Here is a 27,793-nt window from a genome sequence, read left to right as displayed (position 1 = left end):
TCCTTTTTCCCTTTCTTTTTAAATTTTATAAACCAATAGAAAGAATTTGTTTCTTTTCTTTTATTGAAATCATTTATTCAGCAGAGGAAAAGAATCAATGGAAAGATATAGGATCTGTTTGGTAGCGGTGCTGAAGTATTGTTGTTCAAAACGATGTGAAAATTGTAATTTAAAAAGTATTGTGAAAATAAGTGATTAAGTGTGCCTAAAAAGTACGTTAACCCAAAATTGAAAAAGCGTGTTTGGTAAAATTTTTAAAAAGCCCATTGTTGGGTTGGAAACATGGAAACCTACATTTTGGTGTGGCAATGTCTTAGCTACAATTGTAAAATGTAGAGAACACAACAATATGACCGTTAGAAAATTTTCCTTTTATCTCTAAATTACCCTCAGCTTTATCAGGAGCTCTCAAATTTATCCCCACTCTATAACCACTAAATAGAAAAAAAAAAAAAAAAAAAAAAAAAAAAAAAAAAAAAAAAAGGCATATAGAGAAAATCATAGCAACATCTGGGTATGGACAAGGACCTCCATCGAGCCATCACTAATGATAGGCCAAAAATGTATTGACCTCTTGTGATGAATTAACCAATTAATTAGCCAAGTGAATTAATTAAGTTCAATTACATGCAATGAGCGTGGCAGCACAAACAAATCACCAAATAACTAAATATGCAGCGAAAATTAAATGACACGGTGATTTGTTTACGAATGAGAAAAACCTACACGGCAAAAACCCCACCGAATGATTTTAAGGTCACCACTCTCGAAAATTCACTATTATCAAAACAAGCGGTTACAAGTAAAAGAATCTCAATACATTATACCAACTTACAGTTAGACCCTTACCCTAGTACCCAATTGGACTTGTTTTGTAGTGATAATCTCTCCTTGTATTGCGGTTACAAGTAAAAGAATCCCAATACTTTATATCAACCTACAGCTGGACCCTTACCCCAATACCCAATTGGACTTGTTTTGTAGTGACAATCTCTCCTAGCACATGACTAACCAAAAAATGCGTGGATCCCAGTACGCGACTTTATCACCAACTTGAAAAAGATGTTGGCAGCAAAGTTCTTTTGTTCCTCAACTAATGAAGATCACGAAGTTGCTTAGTCACAAAACCCTACGGTATACAAACATAGCAGCTTCTTCAAGAACTAGGGCAAACTAGGTTTCTGGCTACACTTGTGGAATTATGCTCTTGTGCAATTGTGCTCTTGCTTGTGCAACCTGATACGACCCTTAAAATAATCCTTATATATGTTTAGGGTTATGAGAAAAGAAAGTCCAAACACATACTCACGGATTGAATGAAAAACATCTCTGAAAAATTGAGTTTCATAAACCTTGATAGATAGCCATCTAATGAGCTAGCTATCGAGTTACGAGCTTCAGCAGCTTTTAAACCTCAAAAGATACTAGCTGTCGAGTTTTAAAATCCAGCACTTTCTCACTTGATTCTTGGACAGACTCGCATGACTTTAACACTTGAACTTGAAACCTTGTTTCATGAAGTATTAAACACACCCTAGATCTACCTAATTACAAGTAAAGTATGTTTTGTCAAAGGATTAGCCAATACATAAAATGTTGACATATGTTCCTAACATCCAATCACATATGTCCTAACAACTGATCTCACTCTAAGATCAGACTTGAATCTTCTAACACCATTGGGTCGAGATGACGAGGAGTAGCTCCGATGCTGATGTCGCGAAAGCCTAAAGAAAGCACACACGATGCTCTCTTGATGAAACAAACACTAAACTGTTAGTTCCTGATAGTAAACCTCGAATCCACGAGGGGTTTTCCTGAGTCCACAAGGAGAATAAAACTGGAATCCACCAAAAGAAAATTTGACAAAACGTCTGTGTTTGTTGATAATAGTCTGATTTGCCTTTAACGACTATAAAACATATAAATACTCAGAAAAACGTCTAAAACCCTAATTCACACTAATTACGCAATTAGGTGACAAAAATACCGAATTTTACCAAAAATGGTAAAATTAAGTTAAATGCAGAATCATAAATTACTAACCTTAATGGACCTTATTTTGACTTTTAAACTAAAATTTATTAAGGAAAAAACACATATTACTATAAATAGCAAAAACACTATTTTTGGGGCCTTAATCAAGGAATTCGCCTAAATTTCCTTCCAACTTGCCAAATTTCATGCAATTCCAACACTATCACCCCGATGGCCCCTACTGGCACCTCCCTTTGATCTTGCATTGTAACTTCCTGCACCCCTGCTGCTCCAAGAAGGCATGTGTTATCTGTTCTACATCAGATGCATCCATCTAACTTCAACTCCAATTTGGTTTTGGAGTTACAGAGTGAGAAAGAGGGGTTAGTTTTGGGTGAAATTGAGAAAAATTAATGCTTAATGCTTTTAAATTGGCAGGTAAGAGGATGGATAAGAAATTTGAGAGAGTGGGTTCTTTGAAGATGTGTGTGCGTGGAGGAAAATAGAGAAATGTAGAAGAAGAAAAAAGATAAAGGTGTGGAGGAAAGTAGATAAAAGGAGAAAAAGAAAGTGGATATTTGTGTAGAAATGGGTGAATGAGAAAAAAAAAAAGAAAAAAAGAAAAAAGAAAAAAAGAAGGGTCATACGTGGGTGGGTGTAGGGTCAAGGTATAAAATAAACCTTTTATTTAATAAAAAAAATATAATAAGTATGAAAGACCTGATATAAACAAAACAAAACAAAAGTATGAAAGAAACCATAATCCCCTTATATATATATATATATATATATATATATATATATATATATATATATATAATAATGACCGTTTTGGTAATTTACTCATCAAACTGCAATTTTAGTTGGTGTTAGCCAAACAATCTAATTTTTCAAAAATCACTTTTTAACAGATTTTATCAAATACTCTGCTTTTTGAAAAGCCCAAGTTTCATAGGTTTTGAGCTTAATTAATATGTTGTACGCCTATAAACATCAAATTCCAAAAGAAAATAATATAAAATAGTGGTATTGTGGGCGTCAAAAACCACCATTCCCTGGGGATATATATGGTTCCTCGGGAAGAAGTTAAAAGAGAAAAAAATGAATAAACACTCCACAATGGGAAGCTCAAGCAATTGGTTTCATGAAGTAATGTTTATACAAAGTAAGATTGTTGTGTTATAAGAGACAAATTCAATTTCCCATGGTGTTACATTACAACAGTATTCTAGTGTTTTACTCCTTCTCCTTCACTATTTCTCTCTCTATCATTTTCTTTTTCTCTTACTTTTTTTTGTCTCTTTTTCCTTTCCTGTCCTCCCTCTTATAGAGGTATCTTTTTATTCTTATCTCTATAGCTGTCTTGTTGTCAGCTGAGTTTTCATGGATATTTTCTTCTTCTTTATTGGTTTCCTCCCTTCCCTTATCCTGGAATTTGACTTTTAGGGGTGTTTTTACCATTCAGGTTGTCACTTATGCATTCAATGCGGTAGAAGTTAGGTGGAAATCCTCTGATTAATGCGGAGGCGAAGATCTTCAACCTTCTTGAGTGTTTTGGAAGTCTCCCGAAGTTCCAGGTACCTTTTGGAAATTAGTTATGAATTATTCATGCACCTCGCCTTGGGTAAGGCTAGGCTCTCTTTAGTTTATTGCCTTCTTAACGGGAAGGATCTACTAAAGTTCCCCTCCTCCCCCTAGGTGCTCGGGATAGCCTTATTGCCTTTCTTCCATACCCTGTAACCCATTGGGCCCTCCTATAAATATACGTGTTTGGCTCAATTCACTCCACGAGGCCCAGTTGGTACTTGGGTTTTAGGCTTGGATGGGGACTTTTCCACTCCTCACAATAGGCCCCCACGATCTCCAGGTCATTATCATTGAAGTGGGGATCGTGGTTCGAGAAAAAAGGAGCAATCATTAACTAGCATTTATGAATAATGGCGGGATCAAGTAATAAATGTCGCGGACACGCTCGAATTTCCCGCCCCATGATCATTGGCACACATTACAAAATGGACGGTCAGATGGGATTTTTGGAAAACGAAAAATAGGCAAAATATGAAGGGTCTCTTTTATGCCTTCCTACCCCCCATTTCCCTCTATATAAGGAGGAACCCAGACCCAAACATGGGTTCCTTTCTATTGATCTCTCTTTAGAAACACAAAAAAGAAAAAAATTTCCTCTTAACTGCAAACTTCTCCGACGATCTTCAGGCGACCACCAATGCACTTTTTCTGCTTTTTCTTCTTGTTGTAAGTCTATTTTCTTTTCTTTCTTAAGATTATTTTTGTCCTTTCTTCTTTTCTCTTAATTCTTTTCTTCTTCTTCCCTTTTTTTTGTTTCAATCCATATCATAGAGCTCTATAGTTAATGGGGAAGTTTAGATCTATGGTTTCCACCCTTGTCATGTTAGTTGAGTTTAGGAGAAAGTACAACATCCTTGATGATGTTGAGGTGAGGAATTTCCTGGAATCCAAGGTAATACTCTCAAGAGGGGAAGGCAAAGTGGTAATTCCACTTATGGCCATTGTAGAAAAGGGAGTTAGGATCCCTATGAGTGATTTACTTACCAAGGTGTTTAGAGTAGTTAATAGTGTAGATACTCTTAACAAAAAGCTCAGATTAAAGCTTACCAAGCATGACATCAACTATATTTATAGTTTTCAAGATAGTAAGACCTCTGGGTTTTACTTTAAAATACGGCACAGAGAGGTGAGGCTTATCTCTGGCCTTCCAGATTCAGACAAAGAGATAGAAGGAAATTATCTAATCATCTTGAGGAATTGGTACCCTGGCAGAATCCATTATCCTACTAGTGCGGGTAAAGTAGGTGGATAGATCTTATAGGAGCTTCTTTTCATTAATTTATTATTATTATTATTATATTTTTTTTATTTCTGAGCTATCACATACATTTTGTTAGGCTAACCTTCTTTCGTGTTTTTTTAGAGGATCACGCTTTCAAAAAGAATAGGCAATTGATCAATTCCACCGATCTGAACAGATTATTGAGGTCCCCAATCTATCCTCATTTCAACAGTCAACTTTGGGCAACATACCTTATCCTCGGCTTCTCTCTCGTATATCGGAGTTTTCAGGCCGTAGGAAAAGTCATCACCTAGAACCATCCATTACTTCCCTACATTGATGTTTGGTGTAAGGGGTACATTTTATCCCCTTCTAAACGTGCTCGGAGAGAAGAAGGGAGATACAGAAGCAGTTCTCCTCCTCCTTTTACCCTAATGGATTTGGGAGTTACCATTGCTATCCCAACCCTAGTTTACCATCCTCGACGCCGTAGAAAGAAGACAATGGGCAACGCTCCTTCCCGCAACCCCTCACCAATCTGTGAAGAACCTGTAATCTAGGCTGCTATCCTTCAAGAAGAATCTCTTGTCGAGATGTCGTTCTAAAGAGGACAGGTAACCCTTAGCCAAACCTTGGCTACCCCTATTGTGTCCCAAGCCCAAAGTCCCCCTAGTTAAGCTGCTACTATTCCTACAGCCCCTCCAACTCCTCTAGTTACTACGATAGGTGATACTCCTACCCATGAATCTAGGGCCGAACGAAAGTTTCCTAGGGAGTCGAGCCCAAGCCGACCTGCAGTAGCTCCTTACTCTGAAAATTCCCCTCCCGACCTAGGCAACATCCATGTTGATGCCACGGGTGCTACAACCTATGTTAAGGCTTTTATGGTGGACGAGGAGTCACTTCCTGCAACAGACAGGGTCAGGCCTTGGAGGGAAGGCCGTGGAGGCAAGGTTGCAGAATGTGTAGGCAAGGCTTTCCTCCTCCCTGAGGACATGAACCATTGGGCGAAGTAGGATGACGAATCCTTATTGCTCAATATGAAAGGGGAGGCCATCATGATAATAAACCATCCTTTTATATTTCTTTTACTTTTTTTTTTATATACTTTCATACTTAATCATTTTTATTTTTGCATATCATTTGGTAGGGATACCAATGTTCTGTGGTGGTTGAGGAGAGGATTTTGGCTGCTAAGGCCAAAGTCAAGGAGCTAAGCAATGACAATGAGGATCTTTTGAAGAAGATCTCAAATGTCATGAATAAGGTTTATGAATCCAAAAGGTTGTGGTTCGAGGCCAACAAGAACACTAAGGTTATCACTAAGTGGAAGGAGGCCTTAGGAAAAGAGTTGCAGGAGACAAAGAAGGCTCTTGCAGAGAAGGATGCCGAGTTAAAAGGCTATGTGGCAGTGGATGATGCCAAGGTCCAAGATGCTTATTACCAAGGCCAGTATGACTGCATCGCCTTCGTGAAGCCTGAGGTGCAACAAAACCTGCAAGTCTACTTTTTAAAGGGGTGGACTGTGGTTTTGGACAAACTGCAGGTGGAGGCTTCATCTCCTTGGAGGCTGGAGAGTAACATTCCTATTCCCTAGGAGTTAGTCATTATTCCTAATCTCAAGATTCAGGCTATCCTCAATGACAAATCCCCTATCTATGAGGTTGGAGAAACTAGTCCAATTGCCATGTCAGGAGGAGGGGTGAGTAGTTTTGTTGCGGTGTCTACTACCAAGGAGCCTCCCTGAGTTTAATTTTCTCTATTAACGTTTTTTTTTTTTAAATTCTTTAGTTTGCCTGGTTTTAGGGGTTTTGTTTTGTACTTAATTTCCTAAGGTACTTTGAACTTTTATGCTTAATAATATTACAAAGTTTTTTTGTCCATCTGTGCTTTATACTTGCATTTCTTGAGTTACTTGAACATTCAATGATTAATTTTCATGATTTTTCCCACGGGAGAAACATTGTTAGTTCTACGAGATGTAGGTGTATACCTTGCTAGTTGACTTTGGAATTAAACTAAAACAAGAAATTTGTTCAATCACTTACTCGAGATAGTTGCAGAATCCTTTATCATGGGGCTCATTTCTCATATGTTGTCAAGTTTTAAATTGGATTTCCATTAGCAACCCTGAAGTCAAGCAAAAGTAGAAAACTCAATCTAAAACTCACCCAAGGCAAAGAAAGGGTCTAGTGCCACGGGGTTTGTTTCCTTCTTTTTGTGAAGTCTTAGTTTTGTTTTTCATTAGTGACCCTAAAGTGAGGCTAAGATAGAGAACTCAGTTTAAAACTTACTAGGGCCAAAGACAGGGTCTAATACTGTGGGGTTTATTTCCTTCTTTTTGTGAAGTTTTAATTTTGTTTTCTATTAGTGACCTTAGAGTCAGACTAAGGTAGAAAACTCAGTTCAAAACTTACTCAGGGCAAAGACATGGTCTAGTACCACGGGGGTTTATTTCCTTCTTTTTGTGAAGTCTTAATTTTGTTTTCTATTGGTGACTTTGGAATCAGACTAAGGTAGAAAAATCAGTTTAAAACTTACCCGGGGCAAAGAGAGGGTCTAGTACCACGGGGTTTATCTTCTTTTGACAATTTCAGAGTTCTAGGTCGGGCTTTTCCGATATATGTCGTTGTTCCTTGAATTTAAATGAAATTGAAGTATGATTAATGCATATCTTTTTCATATAATAATCAAAAGTAGTACTACTTGGAAGACTTAGATGAAAGAATTTGAAGTACTACTTTGAATATCTTGTTCCTTGCTACAGGTCTTTCATCTAAGTCTTCTAGTCGGTAGGCTTCAACTCCAAAAATGGAAGTGACTCTATAAGGTCTCTCCTAATTTGGCCCTAGCTTTCCCATAGTAGGGTCTCAAGTATTTTCCAAGACTTTTCTTAGCACCAAATCTCCTGGTATAAACTCCCTGTTTTTAATGCCTTTGTTGTATCCTCCACTGATCTTTTGTTGGTAGTTAGCTATCCTTACTAAAGCAACATCTCGGTTTTCTTCTACTAGATCCAAATGTTTGTAAAGTAGCTGATCATTCTTTCTCACTTCAAATACATCAGTCTGAGAAGTAGATAGCCCCGCTTCCACGGGTATTACGGCTTCTACCCTGTACGTCATTGAAAAAAGAGTTTCTCCAGTTAATCACTATGAAGTGGTCTGATACACCCATAGCACACTTGGAAGCTCTTCTGCCTATCTTCCCTTTGAGTCATCCAGTCTTTTCTTTAAACCATTCATAATGGACTTGTTAGTTGCTTCAGTGTGACCATTGCTTTGGGAGTAAGATGGGGTAGAATACCTATTGACGATACCCAACTCCGAGCAATACCACTGAAAAGTCTTGCTATCAAATTGCAGTCCGTTGTTCGATATGAGAACTTTTGGCACACCAAACTGCGTCATGAGATTCTTCCACAGGAATCTCTTAACATCAGTATCTCAGATATTGGCTAGGGGCTTGGCTTCAACACATTTAGTAAAATAGTCTGTCCCTACCAGAAGCCATCTTTTGCTACTTGTCGCGTTAGGAAAATGCCCCACTATGTCTAGCTCCCACTGGGCAAATGGCACGGGCTGGATATTGGGTTGAGGAGACCCCCGAGCAGATGAATGCTGGGAGCGAAACTTTAACATTGATCACACTTTTTGGAGAATTCCTGTGCTTGCTTTTGCATGTTTGGCCACCAATACCCCTAAGTAAGGGCTCTATGTGCTAGCGAACTTCCTCTTGTATAATTTCCATATATTCCTTCATGTAACTCTTCTAAAAGTACCTCGACTACCTCAGGATGCACGCACAGTAGATAGGGTCTTGAGTACGACCTTTTGTACAACTTCCCTTCTTTGGACACCCAATACCATGGGGACCTACGTCTAACCCATTCAGCTTCCTTCTTATCCTCGAGTAGAATCCCATTTCGAAGGTAAGTTACAAGAGGATCCATCCAACTGGCGGACGGGTGTATACTCAAGATTAAAGCCCTATCAGAAGGGGAAATACTAGAGAAAGGTAAGAGCTCAACTAATACGATCCTCAGGAGAGTATCATCCACAGATGAGGCTAGTGTAGCCAGAGAATCAATGTGGCTATTATTGCCCCTAGAGATTTGTGAAATTTCACCTTCTTAAATTGATGTTTTAGGATCCCATCCTCTTTTAGGTAGCTCATCATCCATTGATCCTTAGCTTCAAACTCATCATTAGCTTGACTGATAACTAGCCAAGAATCACAGTGCATCTGTATCCTTTTTGCTCCCACTTGTCTGGACATCCGAAGCCCCATAAGAAGAGCTTCATACTCTACTTCGTTATTTGACGCTAGGAATCCCAGTCTGAATGATTTCTCCACTCTAATTCCTTCCGGAGAGATCAAGATAATACCAACTTCTACTCCTTGGCAGTTCGATGCTCCGTCCACATACACTTTCCATGTGTTTTCCTAGGGCTCTCTTGATTTATTTCCTTCCACTTGCAGAATTTCAAGGTGTCCAAGAGTGAATTCTGCAACAAAATCTGTTAAGATCTGACCCTTAATGGAAGTTCGGGGCCTATACTGCATATCAAAGGCTCCCAAAGAGGCTCCCCATTTAGCTATCCTCCCCGAGAAATCCGATCTTTTGAGTAATGCCTGCAAGGGATGCTCGGTCAACACGACTGCTGTGTGGGCTTGAAAGTAATGAGGCAGTTTCCAAGCATTGTGGATTATTGCTAGCATCGCTTTTTCTAGGGGGAGATAATGTGTTTCAGCTTCCATGAGAGTTTTACTAACACAAAAGATTGGCTTTTGAAATCCCTGATCTAATTTTAACAAGACAGGACTTACTACGTAATTCGTCACAACTATGTGTATATATATATATATATATATATATAGTGTCTCTCTAGGCACCCGTCTAGACAAAACTAAAGCCCGAGCCAAATACAACTGAAGCTCATCGAATGCTTGCTAGCATTCATCTGTCTGCTGAAAGTCCTTCCACTTCTTCAGTATCTAGAAGAAAGGTCGGCACTTATCTGCAAATCATGAAATAAACCGGTTGAGAGTCGTAGTCATCTGCAGTTATTTTGGTAAGCTGTTGGACCTCTTTGGGATTCCTCAGGGACTTTAGATTTTGCAATGCTACAATTTGGTCCGGTTTAACTTCAATCCTTTGGTGAGTAACCAAATACCCCAGAAACTTTTTCGAGCTGACTTTGAAGGCACAGTTAGAGGCATTTAACTTCAATAGGTGCTTTCACAGAGTCTCGAAGGTTTCTGGGAGGACAGAAAGATGATCCTTTACGGCCTTACTCTTCACCACCATGTCATCTATATAAGACTTTATATTCCTTCCTAGCTGCTTCTTAAAAATCTGAGTAACCATTCTTTGATAGGTGGACCTAGTATTTTTTAACTCGAATGGCATGACTTTTTGTAGTGAAAATTACCTATAAAAGGTGATAAAAGAAGTTTTCTCTTGGTCCTAAGGGGCCAATGCTATCTGATGGTATCCTTAGAAAGTATCAAGAAAACTCATCCTAGGTTGTCCAAAAGTTGCCTTAATAAGCTAGTCTATCTTAGACACTGGTAAAAGATCCTTCAAACATGCTTTGTTTAGATCCATGAAGTTTACACATACTTGCCACTTTCCATTCTTCTTTTTCACTACTACAGTATTAGCTAACCACTCAGAATAATAGACCTCCTTGATTGCCCTAGCTTCTTTAAGTCTGTCCACTTCTTCTTTCATTGCTCCAGTGTGGATATTCGAGGACCTACAAGGTCTCTGTTTCTTTTATGGGCATCAGGGGTTAGCATTAAGTCAATGACATATGAATTTCGAATCGACTTTGGGTGCCTCATATGGACTCCATATGAATACATCCAGATTGTTTATTAAAAACAAAATTAACTCTACTTTCTTTGAGATAGGGATGCTTGCTCCTACTTGGAAGTACTTATCCCCAAGGTCGATAGATATCTTCTCCAATCACTCACATATGTCCTTAGGTGGGGACTGTAGCTGCTGATGCTATGTATGATATTATGTATGACATTATGTATAACATGATGTATGACTTAATATTGTATTTGATAAAGTTATTTTATTATTATCTAAAATAGTGGTTACGTGAATATGGGACATTATCATATAGTCCATGAGATGCATTGTATGTGATTTATGTGAAAAGTCACAGAAGATGTAAATCACAAGTTCTTTGTAAACTCAGAATTAATAGTTCGTAGTCGGTGATGAAATTGGGCATTTCATCTGCGAAGATTATAACGTGTCAACTAAGATGATTTGTCTTGATCATGGAAGTGGAAGCTTCTAGTTGATATGTTGATATGTTTTAAGAGTTAAAACATATTGAACAGGACCGCTGTGAGATTTATTATTCTTCTAACGACTGTCAAATGAATAATAAATCTCACGACTTCTATTTGCATGAACTCTTAATCCTGAGAGAATAATGGACACGATCATGAAGTGTAGGTTGCTTTGATATATCAGGAGTGAGATCTGAAATAACGGTCAAAACCTCAGTATGTTGGGCAGCCACATTTAGTGTTGATGGAACATATATTCTCAAGATGGAATTCATAGTCTCTTGATGGAGATATAAAATATTCCCTTGAGATAAGTTTAATGGTTCAGTTATTCAGAGAGTTAGGCCTAACCACTTTAGTAAGAAATTACTAAAGTATATATTTATGAAATTGGATTTCATAAATATATAATGAATAACTTTAAAGAATTAAACCAGGTACTCAAGGATAAGATGTAGTAATTTACAAAGTGGCAGTCTATATTTATGACTTTGTGTTACTACGAATATTTTATGAAGGGGTTACGTGTATAATAAAGTCTTGGGATATAATTTATTAATAAGGCCTAGAGTGCAATTATATTTATATAGTGGTATTAAATATAATTAATGGTAACTTTGGACTTGTCAAGAGTTGACGGAAAAGTCCAAGGCCCATTGGAGCTAGTGTCTTATTGGTCCCTTTTGGTCCCACTCCAAGCCACACACTAAAGCCCAATTGGAAAGGCCTAATAGGCCAGCCCAATTAGATAATCAGTTAGTTATAAAGGGAGAAACATATAGAATTTTTATTGGTGAAAAAGAGAAAAGAAAAAGAAGCGGTGTGTGAGAGAGTGTGAGACACACTTTCATTCTCCCTTTGAAAAACTGATTGAGAGACCACACATCTTGGGCGTAAAGTGGAATTGGAGTGAAGATTAAAAGTGTTCCCAAGTGCTTCTAATCTTTGTTTTGAATTTCTCCACACCAAGGTACGCCATCTTGTTCTTAAATTCTGAAATTTACATTGTGCACGTTATCAATCATGAATGAAATAGACCCTTGTTCGTCGCTTCCGCTGTGGGTTTTGCATGAGATGCAAAACCAGAATTTTTCCTTCAGCTGCTATGAGGGATTTGTTGGTTTGATCTCTTCTTTCTATTTGTGCCCCATGGTGGCTACCTGGCATCTCTATGCCATACCTTGATCTCCACGGATTTTTGCAATGCCTTGCTTGGTTGGCAATTTTACCTTCTGATGCAAAGATGAAGGTATCGCACCCATGGAATGAATCCAAGGGAATCCAAGGATTGCTATATAAGGGGAATAAGAGTGTACCACTATAAAGTCGACCAACTCCTTTCTTCCTCCCACCTTTATAGGCAGCGTCACCTATCCTGTTGGCATGACAACGATTCCGTCAATGGCTACTAGGGGGCTATCATAATCGGTCAAATCATCAGAGGTAAGGCCTAACCCTTCAAATAGAACAAGATACATTATCTTTATCCCACTTCCTTGATCTATCATAACTCTTCTAACATCAAAGCCCCCAATCTGTAGTGTCACCACTAATGCGTCTTGATGGGGCTGAATAGTGCCTTCGAGGTCTTTCCCCGTAAAGTCGATGCTTTCATCTTCCCATCATCCCTTTATGAGGACGGAAAAATCTAGCTCTGAGTCAGAAGCTAAAGCTACAGCCAATACCCGAGGTGAAGTTTTTGTGATTTCAACTCACTTCTTGGCATATGTATTACCCCTATAAGCCCTTGGGCTGGAGCCGAGGTTCTTAAGGTGCTAGCCCCTTTAGGGTCTTGTAGGCGAGAGTCTTCCCATATCATGAATCTTTCAAGTACCCTGCTTTCTAGAGCTAATTCAAATGGTTCTTTAGGGTTCGGCAATCCTCAGTTATGTGCCCCCGATCTCGGTGATATGAATAGTAAAGACTTTGGTTCCTTCTTGTAACATCCCCACTCATCTTGTTCGGCCAATGAAAGTAAGGCTCATTCTTTATCTTTTTCACAATTCAATTTACGAGCTCCTTATATAGTGAGCTAAACATCTTGGACCTTGACTTCTGAGCCTAAGGGAAAAAGTCCCTTAGGGGTCGGGGAGCTTGATCTGCCGTAACCTCTTTTTTTCTCCACAGCGGGTACTTTAGTTTTGGCTTTATCCTGCAACTGGTCATCTTCTAATCTCTTGTACCCCTCTACCCGCTCCATTAACTTATTCATATCCATAATTGATTTCAAGGCTAAAGAAGCTCTTAAGTTGGAATAAATAGGGAGCCCCACTTTAAATGTGCTTGCCGCAGTTCCTCTATTGTCTCCCCCAATCTCATTATATAACTCTCAGTAACGATCCAAATAAGCCTTGAGGGTTTCCCCCTTCTTCATGGACATGGTGAGGAGTGAGCCAAATGGCTTTGGGGTTCTACTACACGTCACAAGTCTTGGTCCGAATGTTTTAATAAACTCGTCATATCCTCGGATGGACAGTTTTTCCAACCCATCAAACCATCTCATTGCAGTTGGTTCCAATCTGGAAGGGAATATCTTACACATTAGAGCTTCGTTTCTAGAGTAAATGGTCATGCTTTGATTATAATGGCTAACATGTTCCACATGATTTGCCATCATATATTGTGAAGGTTGGCAATGTAAATTTGTGCGGCAGATCTATTTTTTCAATCTCCTTCGAGAATGAGGACTGAGATATCTGCTACAAAGCTTTGCTCATGGCATCAATACCAAAAACTTGAGGCGTTGTGGGGACTTGGGGGTTAGGAACCATTGAGCGTTAAGGAATTGGCCCTTTAAGCTTCCCCTTATCTCTTTCTTCCATTCTGTTCCTATGGAGAGATTGTTTCTATTCCCCATAAGGAGGAAGTTGTCTTCTTTCTTGCTTCCTATATCTATGTCCCACCACATGCTCATCTCCTCGGGAATGACTTGGCACGGGACTCAGTCCCCTTTGATGAAGAAGCTCTTCGTCCTTTCTACGAAGAAGCTCCTCGTTTCTTTCTACTTCCCTTTACAGCATCACCACTTGCTCCCTCAACCTTTCCACCTCCCTATCCGTACCAGAATAGGAGGGACCCTCTCTATTGGTGGTGGACCTCTCTTCTTGCAGGTGTGGGTCCGGTTGTCTTTGAGTTCCTTTGTGAACTTCAGATTGCAAACGTCGATCTATATGGACAGATTCTTCTGAAATGTTTGGACGAGCTAGATAGGCGGGACCACTCCGGGATCGATTCACCATGGTCAAAAAAGAAAATCAACTCTTGAGCCTACTGCTTAGTAGAGTTTTCCCATAGACGACGCCAATTGTGGGCGTAAAAAACCACCCTTCCCTGGGGATAATATATGACTCCTCGAGAAGTAGTTAGTTTGACGAAAAATTTATTCATAAAAGAGAAAAAAGGGAATAAACACTCCATAATGGGAAACTCAAGCAATTGATTTCATGAAGAAATGTTTATACAAAGTAAGACTGCTGTGTGACAAAAGAAAAATTCAATTTTCCATGGTGTTCCACTATAATAGTATTCTAGTGTTTCACTCCTTGTCCTTCTACTATTTCTCTCTCCCTCTCTCTCTCTCTCTCTCTCTCTCTCTCTCTTTTTCTTTTTCTCTTACTTTTTTCCATTTCCTTTTCTTTTCTTGTCCTCCCCCTTATATAGGTATCTTTTTGTTCTTATCTCTACAACTGTCCTCTCGCTAACTAAGCTCCTTTATCAGTTTCCTCCCTTTCCCTATCCTGGAATTTGACTTTCGGGGGTGTTTGTATTGCTCAGGTTATCTCTTATGCATTCAATGCGGCAGGGGTTAGGCAAAAATCCCCTGATTAATACGAAAGTAAAGATCTTAAACCTTCTTGCGTGTTCTAGAAGTCTTCCGAGGTTCCAAGTACCTTCTGGAAATCAAATATGGATTATCCGTGCACCTCGCCTCGGGAGGCTAGGCTCTCTTTAGCTTATTTCCTTATTCACGGGAACGATCTACTAAAGTTCCCCTCTTCCCCTTGGGTGCTCGGGATGGCCCCATTGCCTTTCTTCCATACCCTGTAACCCATTGGGCCCTCCTATAAGTATAAGTGTTTGGCCCAATTCACTCCACGGTGCCCAATTGGTACTTGGGCTTTAGGCTTGGATGGGGACTCTTCCACTCCCTACAAATGTTAAATAGAATTTGGTGACAGAGATTGCAAAAACATAAAAGCTTAAATTATCTAAAATGAATGGTTTGGAGTTGTATGTGACTAAAATGTGGGTGTACGTATGACTGGTTTTTTTTTTTTTCAAATAACATCAAATGTTTTTTTTTTTTTTTTTTATCAGTAGAGCATATGTGTTTTTACAAAAAATTGTGTGTATGTTTTATTTATTTTTATAAATGGATAAAGCAATTTGAAAACCATTAGGAGAATGGTCTTATTTTGTAGGCAATGTTTTAGTGGAAGTCAAAGATATATTCTTACCAGGTTGCACTTTAGTTTTATCTCTACTTAAACCTGGGGATGTAGGAGTATTTTGGAACAAAAAAAATGTCAAATCCAAACAGGAAAACCCCTTAAATAGTAGTGTAGATAAATACTTATACTTATGACCATGTCAGTATGCGTTTAGGCCTGTTCGGAGAGGTGGTTGGCATACCGAAGGTGGTCGGTGTGGTGATCGGCAGCCATTTTGTACTCCAACGAGAAACCGCACTGCACCGCATTGGTATGTATATATATTTATATGATATAATTTATATGTATAGTTACTATAGGCTTCAGTAGACAAAATGTGTGAAGGTGAGAGTTTGAGAGAGGCAAGGAAGGAAGAAGGAGAAACGCTGCTAGAGATTAGAGAGAAATAAGAGAATGTAATAGGAAATGTAGGGTTTGAAAAATTTAACTATAAAATAGCAAAACAACGTTGTTTGAACCTATTATTAATTTTAATATGAGTTTCAAAATGACATCGTTTTGGTATCAGAATTAAAAAAAAATAAAAAAATAAAAAAATAAAAAAACTTTAAACAATGTCATTTCAATTCAAACCCTAAATATATAATTAGTCCCCATCCCCAGTTGAGTTCAATTCCCCACCTCTCTCCTCTCTCTCTCGTTAGTCTTCCTCACCCATGCGTCTCCGCCTTTCCTCTCTCTCTCTCTCCTCACTCCTTAGCCTCTAGCCCTCTGCCACTTACTGTCATTGTACTATGCCGCTTGATGCCATAGTTCTTGGAGTTTCACTCTCTCCCCTCCCCTTTTTTGTTCTAGCTATTTAGAGAAGGTTTGGACTTTTAATGCTCCTCCTTGCAATGCTTTCTACCCAGTTTGTTTATATATCTTGGTTCTTTTGTGTTTTTCTTTCGTGATTATGTTGTATATGGATCTTGAGAAAATTGAGAAATTCATCGAACTAACAGCATTGAACCGATATTATGCACCACACCTCGTGTAGACCGGTTATACCCCTCCACTAGTGAAATGCTGTCAAGCACTAGGGAAAACCGCATCCTATAGGTGTGGTGCAGAAAACACTCATAATTGGCCGCACTGCACTTGTACAGGCCTAGTATGCATGCAACTTAGACCACAAGTCAACCCTTGGTAGTTAAAGCCACTGTTAGATTACTAGTATGGGCTGCACGTGCAAGGCACGCGCTAACTGGTAAAAAAATTGCAATTTAAAAAAATTGTAATTAAGGTTAGAATTAGAATTATTTATAATTATTTGATTATTAAATATTTAAAAATTATACCATTAAATGTTTCAAAATATTATGATCTATTACCAAATCTTCTATTACCTTCAACTTAGCCACCAATACTTTAGCCTTATCTCCATCGCTATTACACTCTAAAAAGAATTGAACCTTGGTGTTGAGCTCTTTAGTAATATTCCTATTCAATATTTTAAATCAGCTCAACTTTTCAAGAACAAACTACCAAAATAATAATAATAATAATAATAATAATAATAATAATAATTTATTCTCCCGGAATCACGGTTCAATATTTAAGCCCCAAATAAGTTACAAAATTTCAAACTTTTCTTTGTTCTATAAGAATATAAATTTCTCAGCTATCAATCAAATCTCAAAAACTAAAAATCAATGATCCAATGTAATCGCAAATAAAGCTAACTGCAAAGAAAGCTCCTGTATTTTTCGACAGAAATAAGGAGAGGAAAAAAAAAAACAAAAACATTTGGTTTACTTGTTACAAACATATTAAAGATAATTAGAAGACTGAACACTACGTATTATGAACGGTGGAAGTGGTGAAAGTGGTATTACATGTCTTCATACAAGATAGGTTATCTCAAACCCGTGAGCTTAGATGTTTAGATCATCGTTCACAATTACATCGTTCGGGCCATTGGCAGCATCAGCTAGTGGGATATCGTTTTAGCCATAGCTAATATAGCAAGTGGGGCTTTGTTCTTGTGGCCATTGCCAACAATAGCAGGTTGTCTTGCAGTCCAAATGGACCAAATCCTTCTGCATATGCATATCAACCATAAGAGTAGAACACTAAAGCTGACAAGGGACCCTACTACTTCATCAATGAGGTCTAGGACCGACACAACTTGCTAAATTCTGAAACAAAAAGAATTGTTAAAATAACAATAAAATTTACAGAGTGGCAATAAGGGGTTGTGGGGAGGAAAAGGTTGAAATACTCTCACCCATTAAGTGCCATCGAGATTATCTCTAGCCTCCTGACCAACATTTGCACTTTGCTCAGGATTTGTGATATACTTTTCCCGCCTACACACTTTTCTTGCCTACATAAACATTTGGTCGGGATTAGTCCAAAATACTCGCACTTTGAAAGTTGCAAATTGGAATTTAATATTATTAACAACCCTATATAATCTAGACAATGTATAAATAATGTTATTAATTTTTTATTTTACCTCATTATCAACCAATATAAGCCTTTGATACTTGCTGGGACTTTGCACTGATGTACGCGCCATTGTTTTTTCCGCAACACAAACTTTCACTTTCCAATCTTTGGTTCCAGGAGTAATGTTCTTCACGGAATTGTAAATTGTACACGCAGAGTAACCCTTAGAGTTTATGAAATGCATTTACATTGGGTAAGAATCACGCACCTTTAATTCTCTCCGGGTTCTACTTTTCCTTCTTTCTTCTCTTTCTCTATCAATTTGCTCATGGCTGATTTTTTTTTTTTTTTTTCTTTCTTGTTTCTTATCTCTAACCTTATCTCAATCCCTTGGATCCTGTGTTTGTGTTTATCAACAGAGATAACTCTAACTATTCAAATTATAAACTATCCCTCTCTCGTGTTTGTTTTATGATTTACTCATAGCTGCTCTCTGTCCTGTCCAGCGTTCTTCTTTTCCCTCAAATGCGTGTCCTGTGTTTATGTCCATCAACAGAGTAGTTGGCCGACCAAAAAAGCTAACAAAGAGATAAGATCAAATAAAAATAAGGGCAAAAGACAAAACAAACGCTAAAATGCATTCAGCTTAAGGGCAAAAAGGTTATTGCAATTATTAAATAAACAATAAACAAAGAGTAAGAAGGTGCTGGAGAAGGCACTGTTTACAAAGCCATAAAAAGACAAAATAAACCCTCAAATGCATTCAGCTTACTTATATTTTAAGGGTAAAAAGGTTATTGCAATTATTAAACAAACAATAAACAAAGAGCAAGCGGGGTGCTCGACAAAAAAAAAAAAACTGTTCACATGCTAATTCACTTTTTATATAGGTAATAGAAAGAAAATAAATAAATAGTTGGGATAAGTAAGATAAGAAAAGAAGAGGACAAGAGAAAAGTAGCTGTCCCTCTCCCACTCGTTAACTTTGGTTAGGTTAACACTGTTGTTTAGTTAAGTAGCTTGTTAGGTCTTTACTCAGAAAAAAAAAAAACAAAACAAAAACAAAAACAAATAAACAAACTTGTTAGGTCAGTCAACCCTCATCAACACAGCAACCTGTATTGTGACTTACTTCAGATCAAAGGGAACTTCCTTCCAGGTTTAAGCTGTCTGCTTGAATCATATTCAAGAATCGGATTTATTTCTTCTTCCCTCTATTATCTTCCTTTCACCATCTCAGTTTTTTTTTTTTTTTTTTGTACGGAAGAGAGTGCAACATGGCTGGATCGTGGGCGGAAGGGGCAATTCAAGCGCTGTTGGAGAGATTGTCATCTGCAGAACTCATCGACTTGTTCCAAAGGCAAATGGTCAAAGATGGATTGGTGGAGAAGTTGAAGACAACATTGCTGTCTCTTGATGCTGTGCTCAATGATGCCCAGGAAAAGCACAGGAACAACCCAAGTGTGGAAGAATGGCTTTACGGTGTTACAGATACTTTGTATTTTATTGATGATGCATTGGATCAGATTTCCACTGAAGCGTTGCTAAATAAGTTGGCGAAAGGGCGGGTTGGGAACCTCAGATGGGAGATAGAGTCTAGCATGGAATCGGTCAATGAGATGATCGATTTATATGCCAAGCAAAGTAATGAACTGGGCTTGATCGGAAGAACACAGTACGACAAGAAACAGTTTCCAACAGCCTCATCTGTTGACGAAGCTGAAGTAGTGTTTGGTAGAGAATCTGACAAAGAAGCAATTATTGATCTCTTCATGGGTGCTAGTGATGAACCATTGTCTTTGATTGTGATAGTGGCAAAGGATGGCATAGGCAAAACCACTCTCGCTCGGCTCGTTTACGACGAAGACAGGGTGAGTAAACATTTTGACCTTAAGGATTGGGCTTGGGTTCCGGCAGAAGGTAGCGTGGGCAAGGCGTGCAGCTCAATTTTTAAGTCTTTTACTTTGGAGTGTTCTGATCTGGAGAAGCAGAGATTTCTAATTGTTTTGGATGATGTATCCAGTAAGAGTTTGGATCGCTACTTGGAATTTCCATTCCGAGCTGCTGCAAAGGGAAGTTGTATTATTGTAACTACATCCGATCAAGCTGTTGAGTCAATCATGCGCACTTACACTTATTATTATCGCCCTCCTGGTACTGACACTTACAGGGAGTTATTACCACGTGGACCATCTCCCCGTTTTAACACCTATGATATGAACCGATTATCGGATGAAGAATGTTGGTCGATATTCACAAAATATGCTTTTGGAGACGAAAATTCTAGTTCATATCCTGAACTAGAGGATATTGGCAGACAAATTGTGAAAGTGTGTGGCGGCCTGCCTTTAGCAGTAAGAACGATCGGGACTTTGTTGCGCTCTAAGCTACAGGTTGAGGAGTGGGTTGCTGTACTTGATCGCCAAAAGCATTTTCATTTCACAAATGAGATGAGTGGCATTGGCCTTGCGTTAAGACTAAGCTATGATAATCTCCCTGTGCATCTAAAGCGATGCTTTGCATATTGTTCAATATTTCCTCCGGGTTATGAACTTGAGAAAGAGAAGTTAGTCCTCTTATGGATGGCGGAAGGTCTTTTGCCACAGCCAGAAGAAAATAAAAGAATCGAAGAGGTTGGTGATGACTGCTTTAATGAATTATTATGTAGGTCTTTTTTTCAACAATCAAGCGGCAATAAGTCACATTTTGTGATGCACAGTCTTACGGATGACTTGGCTAGAGCTGTGTCTGGGAGATGTTGCTTCAGATTGGAGGATGATGATTCCTTAGGTACTCCTTCTACTTCCGTCCGGTATTTGACAATTTGTACATCTGATTCCTTAGAGCCAAAGACATTTGAATACATTCGTAAACTCAAGCATTTAAGGACCTATTTAACACTTGATTATACATCGTGGGATTTTCATGGCTATGAACTAGGGAGTAATATCTTTTCCAGATTGTCGTTCTTGCGAGTGCTTTCTTTATCTCATTATGAATTGACTAAGCTACCAGCTTCAATCAGTGATTTGAAACACTTGCGGTACATAGATCTCTCTGACACACAAATTAAAAGCTTACCTGAATCAGTATGTTTTCTCCCCAATTTACAAACATTGATATTATCAAATTGTTATTCCCTCACTGAATTGCCACAAAACATGGGGAGGCTTATTAACCTGCGTCATCTTCATATTAGTGGAACAAACTTAAAAGAGATGCCAAAAAAGATGAGCAGATTAGAAAGTCTACAAACACTGTCTAACTTTGTTGTGGGCAAAGAAAGCGGCTCAACAGTTACAGAGTTGCGGGAATTTTTGAATCTTCATGGAGCACTTTGCATTTCCAAGTTACAAAATGTAGCCTCTGCTAAACATGCGGCTGAGGCCAACTTGGTAGAGAAGCCACATCTTGATGAACTAGTGTTGGAATGGGGTGACGATACTGTTGATCTAGAAAATGATGGAGATGTGCTTGAACAGCTAGTTCCTCATACAAATTTGAAGAAACTCAGCATTAGTTTTTACTCTGGTACAAGATTTCCACATTGGTTGGGGGATTTTTCATTCTCTAACCTATTTTTCCTACGTCTTAGTAGTTGCAAGAATTGTATAGACTTGCCACTACTTGGGCAGCTACCATCTCTTAAAGTCCTCATTATTGAATCAATGAATGCAGTAAAGAAGGTCGGTCCTGAATTCTGTGGGATGGATAAGCCATTTCAGTCTTTGGAAACTCTAACATTTGATACGATGCTGGAATGGGAGAAATGGATTGCCTTGGAAGTTGCAGGTGGAGAATTCCCTTGCCTGCGAGAGCTTTGTATACGGAGATGCCCCAAGCTGAGGGGGAACTTACCCAAGCAACTTCCTTCTGTAGTAAAAGTTGAGATTTCTGAATCTCAGGAGCTTCTGACTGCACTTATGACAGAGGCATCATTACACAAAAGGCTTTTAGATTATCATGATAAGATTTTGTTCATGACAGGCAATAAAGTTACCTCATTCTTGAAGCAAATGACTGTCACTACATATGAAGGTGCTGCAGAATCTTCAGATCCTATGACTGAAGGTGCTATAGAATCGTCATTGTCTATAATTGCCACGGATTCCTCATTGCCCATGACTCAAGGTGCCACAGCAGAAGAATGCTCATTGCCTATAACAGAAGATACTGCAGCCACAGAATCCTCAGTGCCAATGACTCAAGGTGCCACTGCTGCAGAATCCTCGTTGCCCATGACTCAAGGTACTGCGACGGTAGAGTACTCATTGGCCATGACTCAAGCTGCCACAGAATCCTCACTACCTATGACTCAAGGAGCTGCAGAATCCTCATTGCCCACGACTGAGACTCCAAACATTAGAAATGAAGCTGATGTTCCAATTAACACCCAGTCCAACCAAGATAGCCTGCAAGACCTCTTCTCCTTTAAAAGCTTGAAAGTTTCAGAAATATCACAACTGAGAAAATTGCCAATGGGACTACATAGCCTCAAAATTGAAGGATGTGATGCTCTAGAGTTCATACCTGAACAAGTGATGGTGTGCAATCCTCCTATCCAACATTTGTATATTATTAGTTGTTGTTCTCTCAAGTTCTTTTCTGGAGGTAGCCCACCCACTGCATTGAAATTTCTTTATATCCAGAACTGCAAGAAATTAAAGTTTCTCCCACTAGCAGAGAAGACACATCATTATGCACTTCTTGAACATTTGTGCATTGGGAGTAGCTGTGATTCCCTGGTATTCCTCCCATTAGACTTGTTTCCAAAGCTTAAAATACTTTCTATCTGGGATTGTGCAAATCTGGAATCCTTTTCAATGCCAGGGAGAATTCAGAAAGATCTCACATCTCTTGAGGCCTTGGAGATCAGGGATTGTCCTAACCTTCTATCTTTTCCAAAAGGAGGATTGCTTACCCCCAACCTGAAGTCCATTTGGTTCTCCAATTGCAAGAATCTCAAGGAACTGCCTGATCAATTGCACACTCTCAGTTCTCTCCGGTCAATGTTCATAAATAACTGCCCAGAACTTTTATCATTTCCTGAAGGGGGTTTGCCTTCCAACCTAAGTTTACTTTGTATCACTTTTTGTGACAAAATGATGCTCGGGATGGAGTGGGGCTTGCATAGGCTTGAGTATCTTAGTCGGCTGGAGATAGAAGGTGCATGTAAAAACGTGGTGTCATTTCCAGAGGCGAAGTTACTGCCCAGAAATCTCAATTCTCTACGCATCAGTGGACTTTTGAATCTCAAGTATCTCAACTACAGGGGGCTTCAACACCTTACTGCTCTTAAAATACTGGAGATCAGCTGCTGTAGCAAACTCCAATCCTTGCCAGAAGAAGGTCTTCCGGCTTCCCTGTCTTTTCTCTGCATCAAGGAGTGTTCTTTGCTGAAACCGAAACTCCAAGATAAGACAGGAAAAGATTGGTCCAAGATAGCTCATATTTCTTGCATAGAAATTGATGAGGAAGTGTCTCCTGAGGAAGTCTAGAAGAGCCTTGTTTTGAAGCAATGTAATTTCAGTGAGGTACGTTTTCTACACAGATGCAAACAATTTGATCGGCTAGATTTTCATTATGAGCCCTTACTATAATTTTCACCATCTTTGAACCTCATCATTGTTGTTGATGTCAATTCAATTTTCTGTACTTGTAAAGAAATTATTGTACTTACTAAAATCTTCTCTTTCCTTTTTGAAAAATCTAGGGCAAGTTTGAAGACTTCTTGGCCAGCAGCAAATGCCTAAGTTTCTACTTCATTTTTTTGGGTGTTTTATTTCTTTGTTTTGTGATGAATTAGTAGTGCCTTGTGAATCTCTTTGCGGCCTCCCAACTCCAATATTCTGAACATGTTTGAGGAATTTATCATTGCTTCTAAGGATTGAGGGGCTTCAGCTCAAAGTGGTCTGCTTATATGGGAGAGTCATACAGTTGGAAGGTGGAGTGGATTTCTTTGATGAACTAGTTGTGTAAATCTTGGGGTTGAAACCTGAACATGTATATAAGTTGGATGTGACTCGAGAGTTTGTGTGAGAATGTCATTGTATGTATTGACCTCTTGGGACTAGGAGTGGAGATTGATTGATGTCAGTGTGCGTGATTTAACGTAATTCATCAATCCCTTGCTCAACAGCCAATAGGAAAAACTTATAGAATTGTTTACTTATATTTTGCTGCAATGAAAAATCGGTTAGCCTGACTAACCTGATTAAAGTATGTTACATGACACTTGTTTTATTACTATTCCTTTGTTTTACTGCCCTTGTATCTTTGTCATGCAAGCTGTAGGATGCTGCCTGATGTTGATTTGTTATGTTTAATGTGTACTTATATGTTAATGTTTATTTTGTTTATGTTTGTTGTTTTGATGAAACCTTTGTTATTGGTGAAATGGTTGCTGCTGGGCTGCAATTGTTGAGTGAAATGGATTCTACATCCGCACTATTTAAGTGGTTAAGGCTAACAAACTATCTGATAAGACAATTATACTCGAGCAGCTTAGCTTAAAAGCATAATCTGATTGTAAAGAACACTCATAATAGAAATAACACTCTAGTTCTATTCCTTCCTCTCTTAGCTTAGCTTTCTCTCCTCTCTCTCTCTTTAATTCTTGGAGGCCTCGCTACCTCAAAGAAGCCATATTTGATAAGTAGCATCATTGTTAGGAATGAGGTTCCTAACAATCTCTCTCTCTCTCTCTCTCTCTCTCTCAAATGATTCTCAATATCTAAGTTCATCAAAGTCATGTCTCTCAATTTATGATATTGCTAATATTGTTTAAGAGGCCCTTAGAATGAGGTTGATATTGGTCAGGCTTGTTGGTTGTTGGATTCTTAATTAAAAGAGGGAGAGGGGGGGTAGGTTTGTTGGTGAATTATGGGCCAAAATTAGAAATCAACACCGTTTTTTAAACAATATAATTAGTAGGTACTGTTTTCAAACTCTATTTTTTACTAACATCTCAAGTTTAAAAGACTCGATTTTGGGCTTACAATTCGAGTCTCAAATACTCAATTTTTATGGTCTGATCACGTCTAATGTGGCATTTTTTCCACGTGGTGACCACCTGAAAATCGAGTCCCTAAGACTCGATTTATACTCTTTACATATCAAGTAAAATGTTTTACAAATTAGGTCCTCTCTCACTATTCTCTCTTTTATTTTCTTTCTTTTTCACCTCTCTCACCCTTTCTCCGCTCTCACCAGATCTGCAATCTTTTTTTCTTTTTTTTTTAAATTTGGGTTTGCGGACTACATGTAGGTGGTGGTGGTGATGGATCCTGGTGGTAGTGGTTGCTGATCAGTGGTTTTGATGGGTGGGTGGCTGGGTGGGTTTTGATGGTTGCTGATCGGTGGGGTGATGGGTGGGTTTTGATTTTGGGTAGGTGGGTTGGGAGTGGTGGTTGGCTGGGCTTGGATGAAATCGGTGGCTGGGTTAGGAGTGGTAGACGGAGTGGTGGCCGGATCAATTTTGGGTTTGCCACTGTGGGCGTACGTTTTGCTCGCCGTGGATCTGAGCTTGCTCGCCTTGGGTTTTTTTTTTTTTTTTTTTTTGTGGTGGGTTTTGCTCAGTCATGATCTTCTATAAACCTCATGTTGGTGGGTGGATTTTGGCCAAAATTGGAAATTAACACTGTTTTTCAAAAAATATAATTAGTAGGCACTGTTTTCAAACTATATTTTTTACTAACATCTCGAGTTTAAAAGACTCGATTTTGGGCCTATAAATCGAGTCTCAAAGACTATTTCCATGGTATGATCACGTCTGATATGACATTTTTTCCACGTGGTGACCATTTGGAAATCGAGTCTCTAAGACTCGATTTATAAGCCAACTCTTTACAAATCAAGTAAAATGTTTTACAAATCAGGTCTTCTCCTACTGCTCTCTCTTTTCTTTTCTTTTCTTTTCTTTCCTTTCACCATTCTCCTCCTCTCTCCACTCTCACTTGATCTGCAATCCATTTTTTTTTTTAGAAAGAATCTGGGTTGACTGCATATAGGTGGTGGTGGTGATGGATCCAAGCGGTAGTGGTTGCTAATCGATGGTTTTGATGGGTGGGTGGCTAGGTGGGTTTTGATGGTTGTTGATCGACGGGGTTGCTGATTGGTGGTTTTGATGGTTGCTGATCGGTGGGGTGATGGGTGGGTTTTGATTTTGGGTAGGTGGGTTGGGAGTGGTGGCTGGCTGGGTTAGGAGTTTTAGACGGAGTGGTGGCTGGATCAATTTTGGGTTTGCTACCGTGGGCCTACGTTTTGCTCACTGTAGATTTGTCACCGTGGATTTGGGTTTTGCTCGCCGTGGATCTGGGCTTGCTCGCCTTGGGTTTTTTTTTTTTTGTTTGTTTGTGATGGGTTTTGCTCAGTCATGATCTTCTACAAACCCCATGGTGGTGGGTGGATTTTGATGTGGGATAAGCAAAATGTGGATTTTGGTGGTTGTTGTGTTTCTGGGATTTCTTAAAAAAAAATTTGGGTATTTCTGGGAAAAGATTGCTGACTTAGACTTAAATTTTTTTTGGCTTATAAATCGAGTTTTAGAGACTCGATTTCCAGGTAGACGCCACGTGAAAAATACGCCAAATCAGACATGATTAGAATACTGAAATCGAGTCTCTAAGACTCAAGATGTTAGTAAAAAATATAATTTTGTAATAATGCCTACTAATTATATTGTTTGGCAAACAGGGTTAATTTTCAATTTTGGCCGTGAATTATGTGTTTCTAATGGACCAGGAAAATTAAAAGTCAAAAAAAGAAGAAGAAGAAGAATGAAGTTAGAGCTAATTGTTTTGCATTTAGCTGAATGAATGCCTTTTAGTATTGCTGAATTTTTTTTTTTTCCTGTCATTTACGTAATAATATTGCCACAATAATTTGATGGTTTTACTTTTATGGCTATTAAATTAAAGGATCTAATATGGTTTATATATTGTTTTATTGAATTGAGGATTACATGATTTGGTAGATTGGAGTCTCAAGTATTCCATGATTTTTTCCCCCCAAAAAAGATTGAAATCCCCCAAGTTTCAGGTGCCTTTTTTTCACCTCTTTAGAATAGTAGTATATTACTCTGATTGGTTTATGGGAAATTGTGAGAAAAGAAAATGAGAATATTGGGGTTTTAGGGTATTAATAATATTCAAATTTTGAGTCAATAGTTTTTGCATTCAATTTGGCCAATTAGTCCATAATCCATTAATCCTCAAATTTCAGGTACTCTCTGTGTTTTTTTATTCCTTTGGCTGATCGGCGTGGAAGTTCAAAAAGGTCAAAGGAATAGGCTTTTCAGCTTTTGGCAATGTTGATTTTTCTTCTATTGGGATTTGCCAAATAAATGCTAATGGATGAATTTGGCAAAAAGATAAAACTGATGTACTGTACTTTAAGTGATGTTCTTTAGGTTTCTCTTTTAAGATTTTATCATGTAATTAAACTAAAAAATATACTTTCATTCCATGAGAAAATAACTATATGACAGAATCTTTAAAGAAAAATTTAAGAAACAGCACTTAAATACTGTACCTAAATACTAGCCGTGGCAAAATCATCGTAATTTTGGGTTGCAATGAGGCACGATCACCACTACTAGGCACAACACCAACAATATAGGTCATTAGACTAGCTCATGTTGCTTTCTTTTTAGTAAAACTAGAAGGTTGCCCGCGCATTGCGCGGATAATGCTATAAACTTTTATGTAAAATAGTTTTTGAATTTTTTTTTACATATATTATAGCATAAATGGTGAATACTTTCATTGCTAAAATCACCTACAATTATAGTAGAAACTTCGGAGCATGTAGGCATATTTTGTTGCATACCATTAGTTGATTGTAAACCAATTAATTGCAAGCATAC

At 38.5% G+C, this 27,793-nt stretch overlaps 1 protein-coding gene and 1 long non-coding RNA gene across 3 annotated transcripts; one reads left to right on the top strand and one right to left on the bottom strand.

The window, feature by feature from the left end:
• Positions 1-17,220: 17,220 nt before the first annotated feature.
• Positions 17,221-18,504, bottom strand: LOC142617985 (uncharacterized). Its single transcript, XR_012841125.1, has 3 exons — positions 17,996-18,504; positions 17,765-17,863; positions 17,221-17,675 (listed from the first exon to the last, which is right to left on the bottom strand). It is a non-coding gene; the product is annotated as an uncharacterized LOC142617985 (long non-coding RNA).
• A 493-nt stretch (positions 18,505-18,997) lies between these two features.
• On the top strand, positions 18,998-24,215 carry LOC142615043 (putative disease resistance protein At3g14460). 2 transcript variants are annotated; one of them, XM_075787724.1, is made up of 3 exons: positions 18,998-19,087; positions 19,196-23,462; positions 23,642-24,215. In XM_075787724.1, the coding sequence occupies exon 2, from the start codon at positions 19,206-19,208 to the stop codon at positions 23,424-23,426; it is 4,221 nt and encodes a 1,406-aa protein (XP_075643839.1). In that variant the 5' UTR covers positions 18,998-19,087; positions 19,196-19,205; the 3' UTR covers positions 23,427-23,462; positions 23,642-24,215. The 2 variants fall into 2 exon arrangements, with proteins under 2 accessions (XP_075643839.1, XP_075643840.1); XM_075787725.1 differs by having other exon boundaries at positions 19,015-23,462.
• Positions 24,216-27,793: the final 3,578 nt, after the last annotated feature.

This window comes from Castanea sativa, chromosome 11 (assembly GCF_040712315.1).
Source record: "Castanea sativa cultivar Marrone di Chiusa Pesio chromosome 11, ASM4071231v1".
In the NCBI taxonomy this organism is placed as follows: Eukaryota; Viridiplantae; Streptophyta; class Magnoliopsida; order Fagales; family Fagaceae; genus Castanea; species Castanea sativa.
The sequence above is the reverse complement of the archived record's forward strand: the minus strand, read 5'-3'. Positions and strand labels throughout refer to the sequence as shown.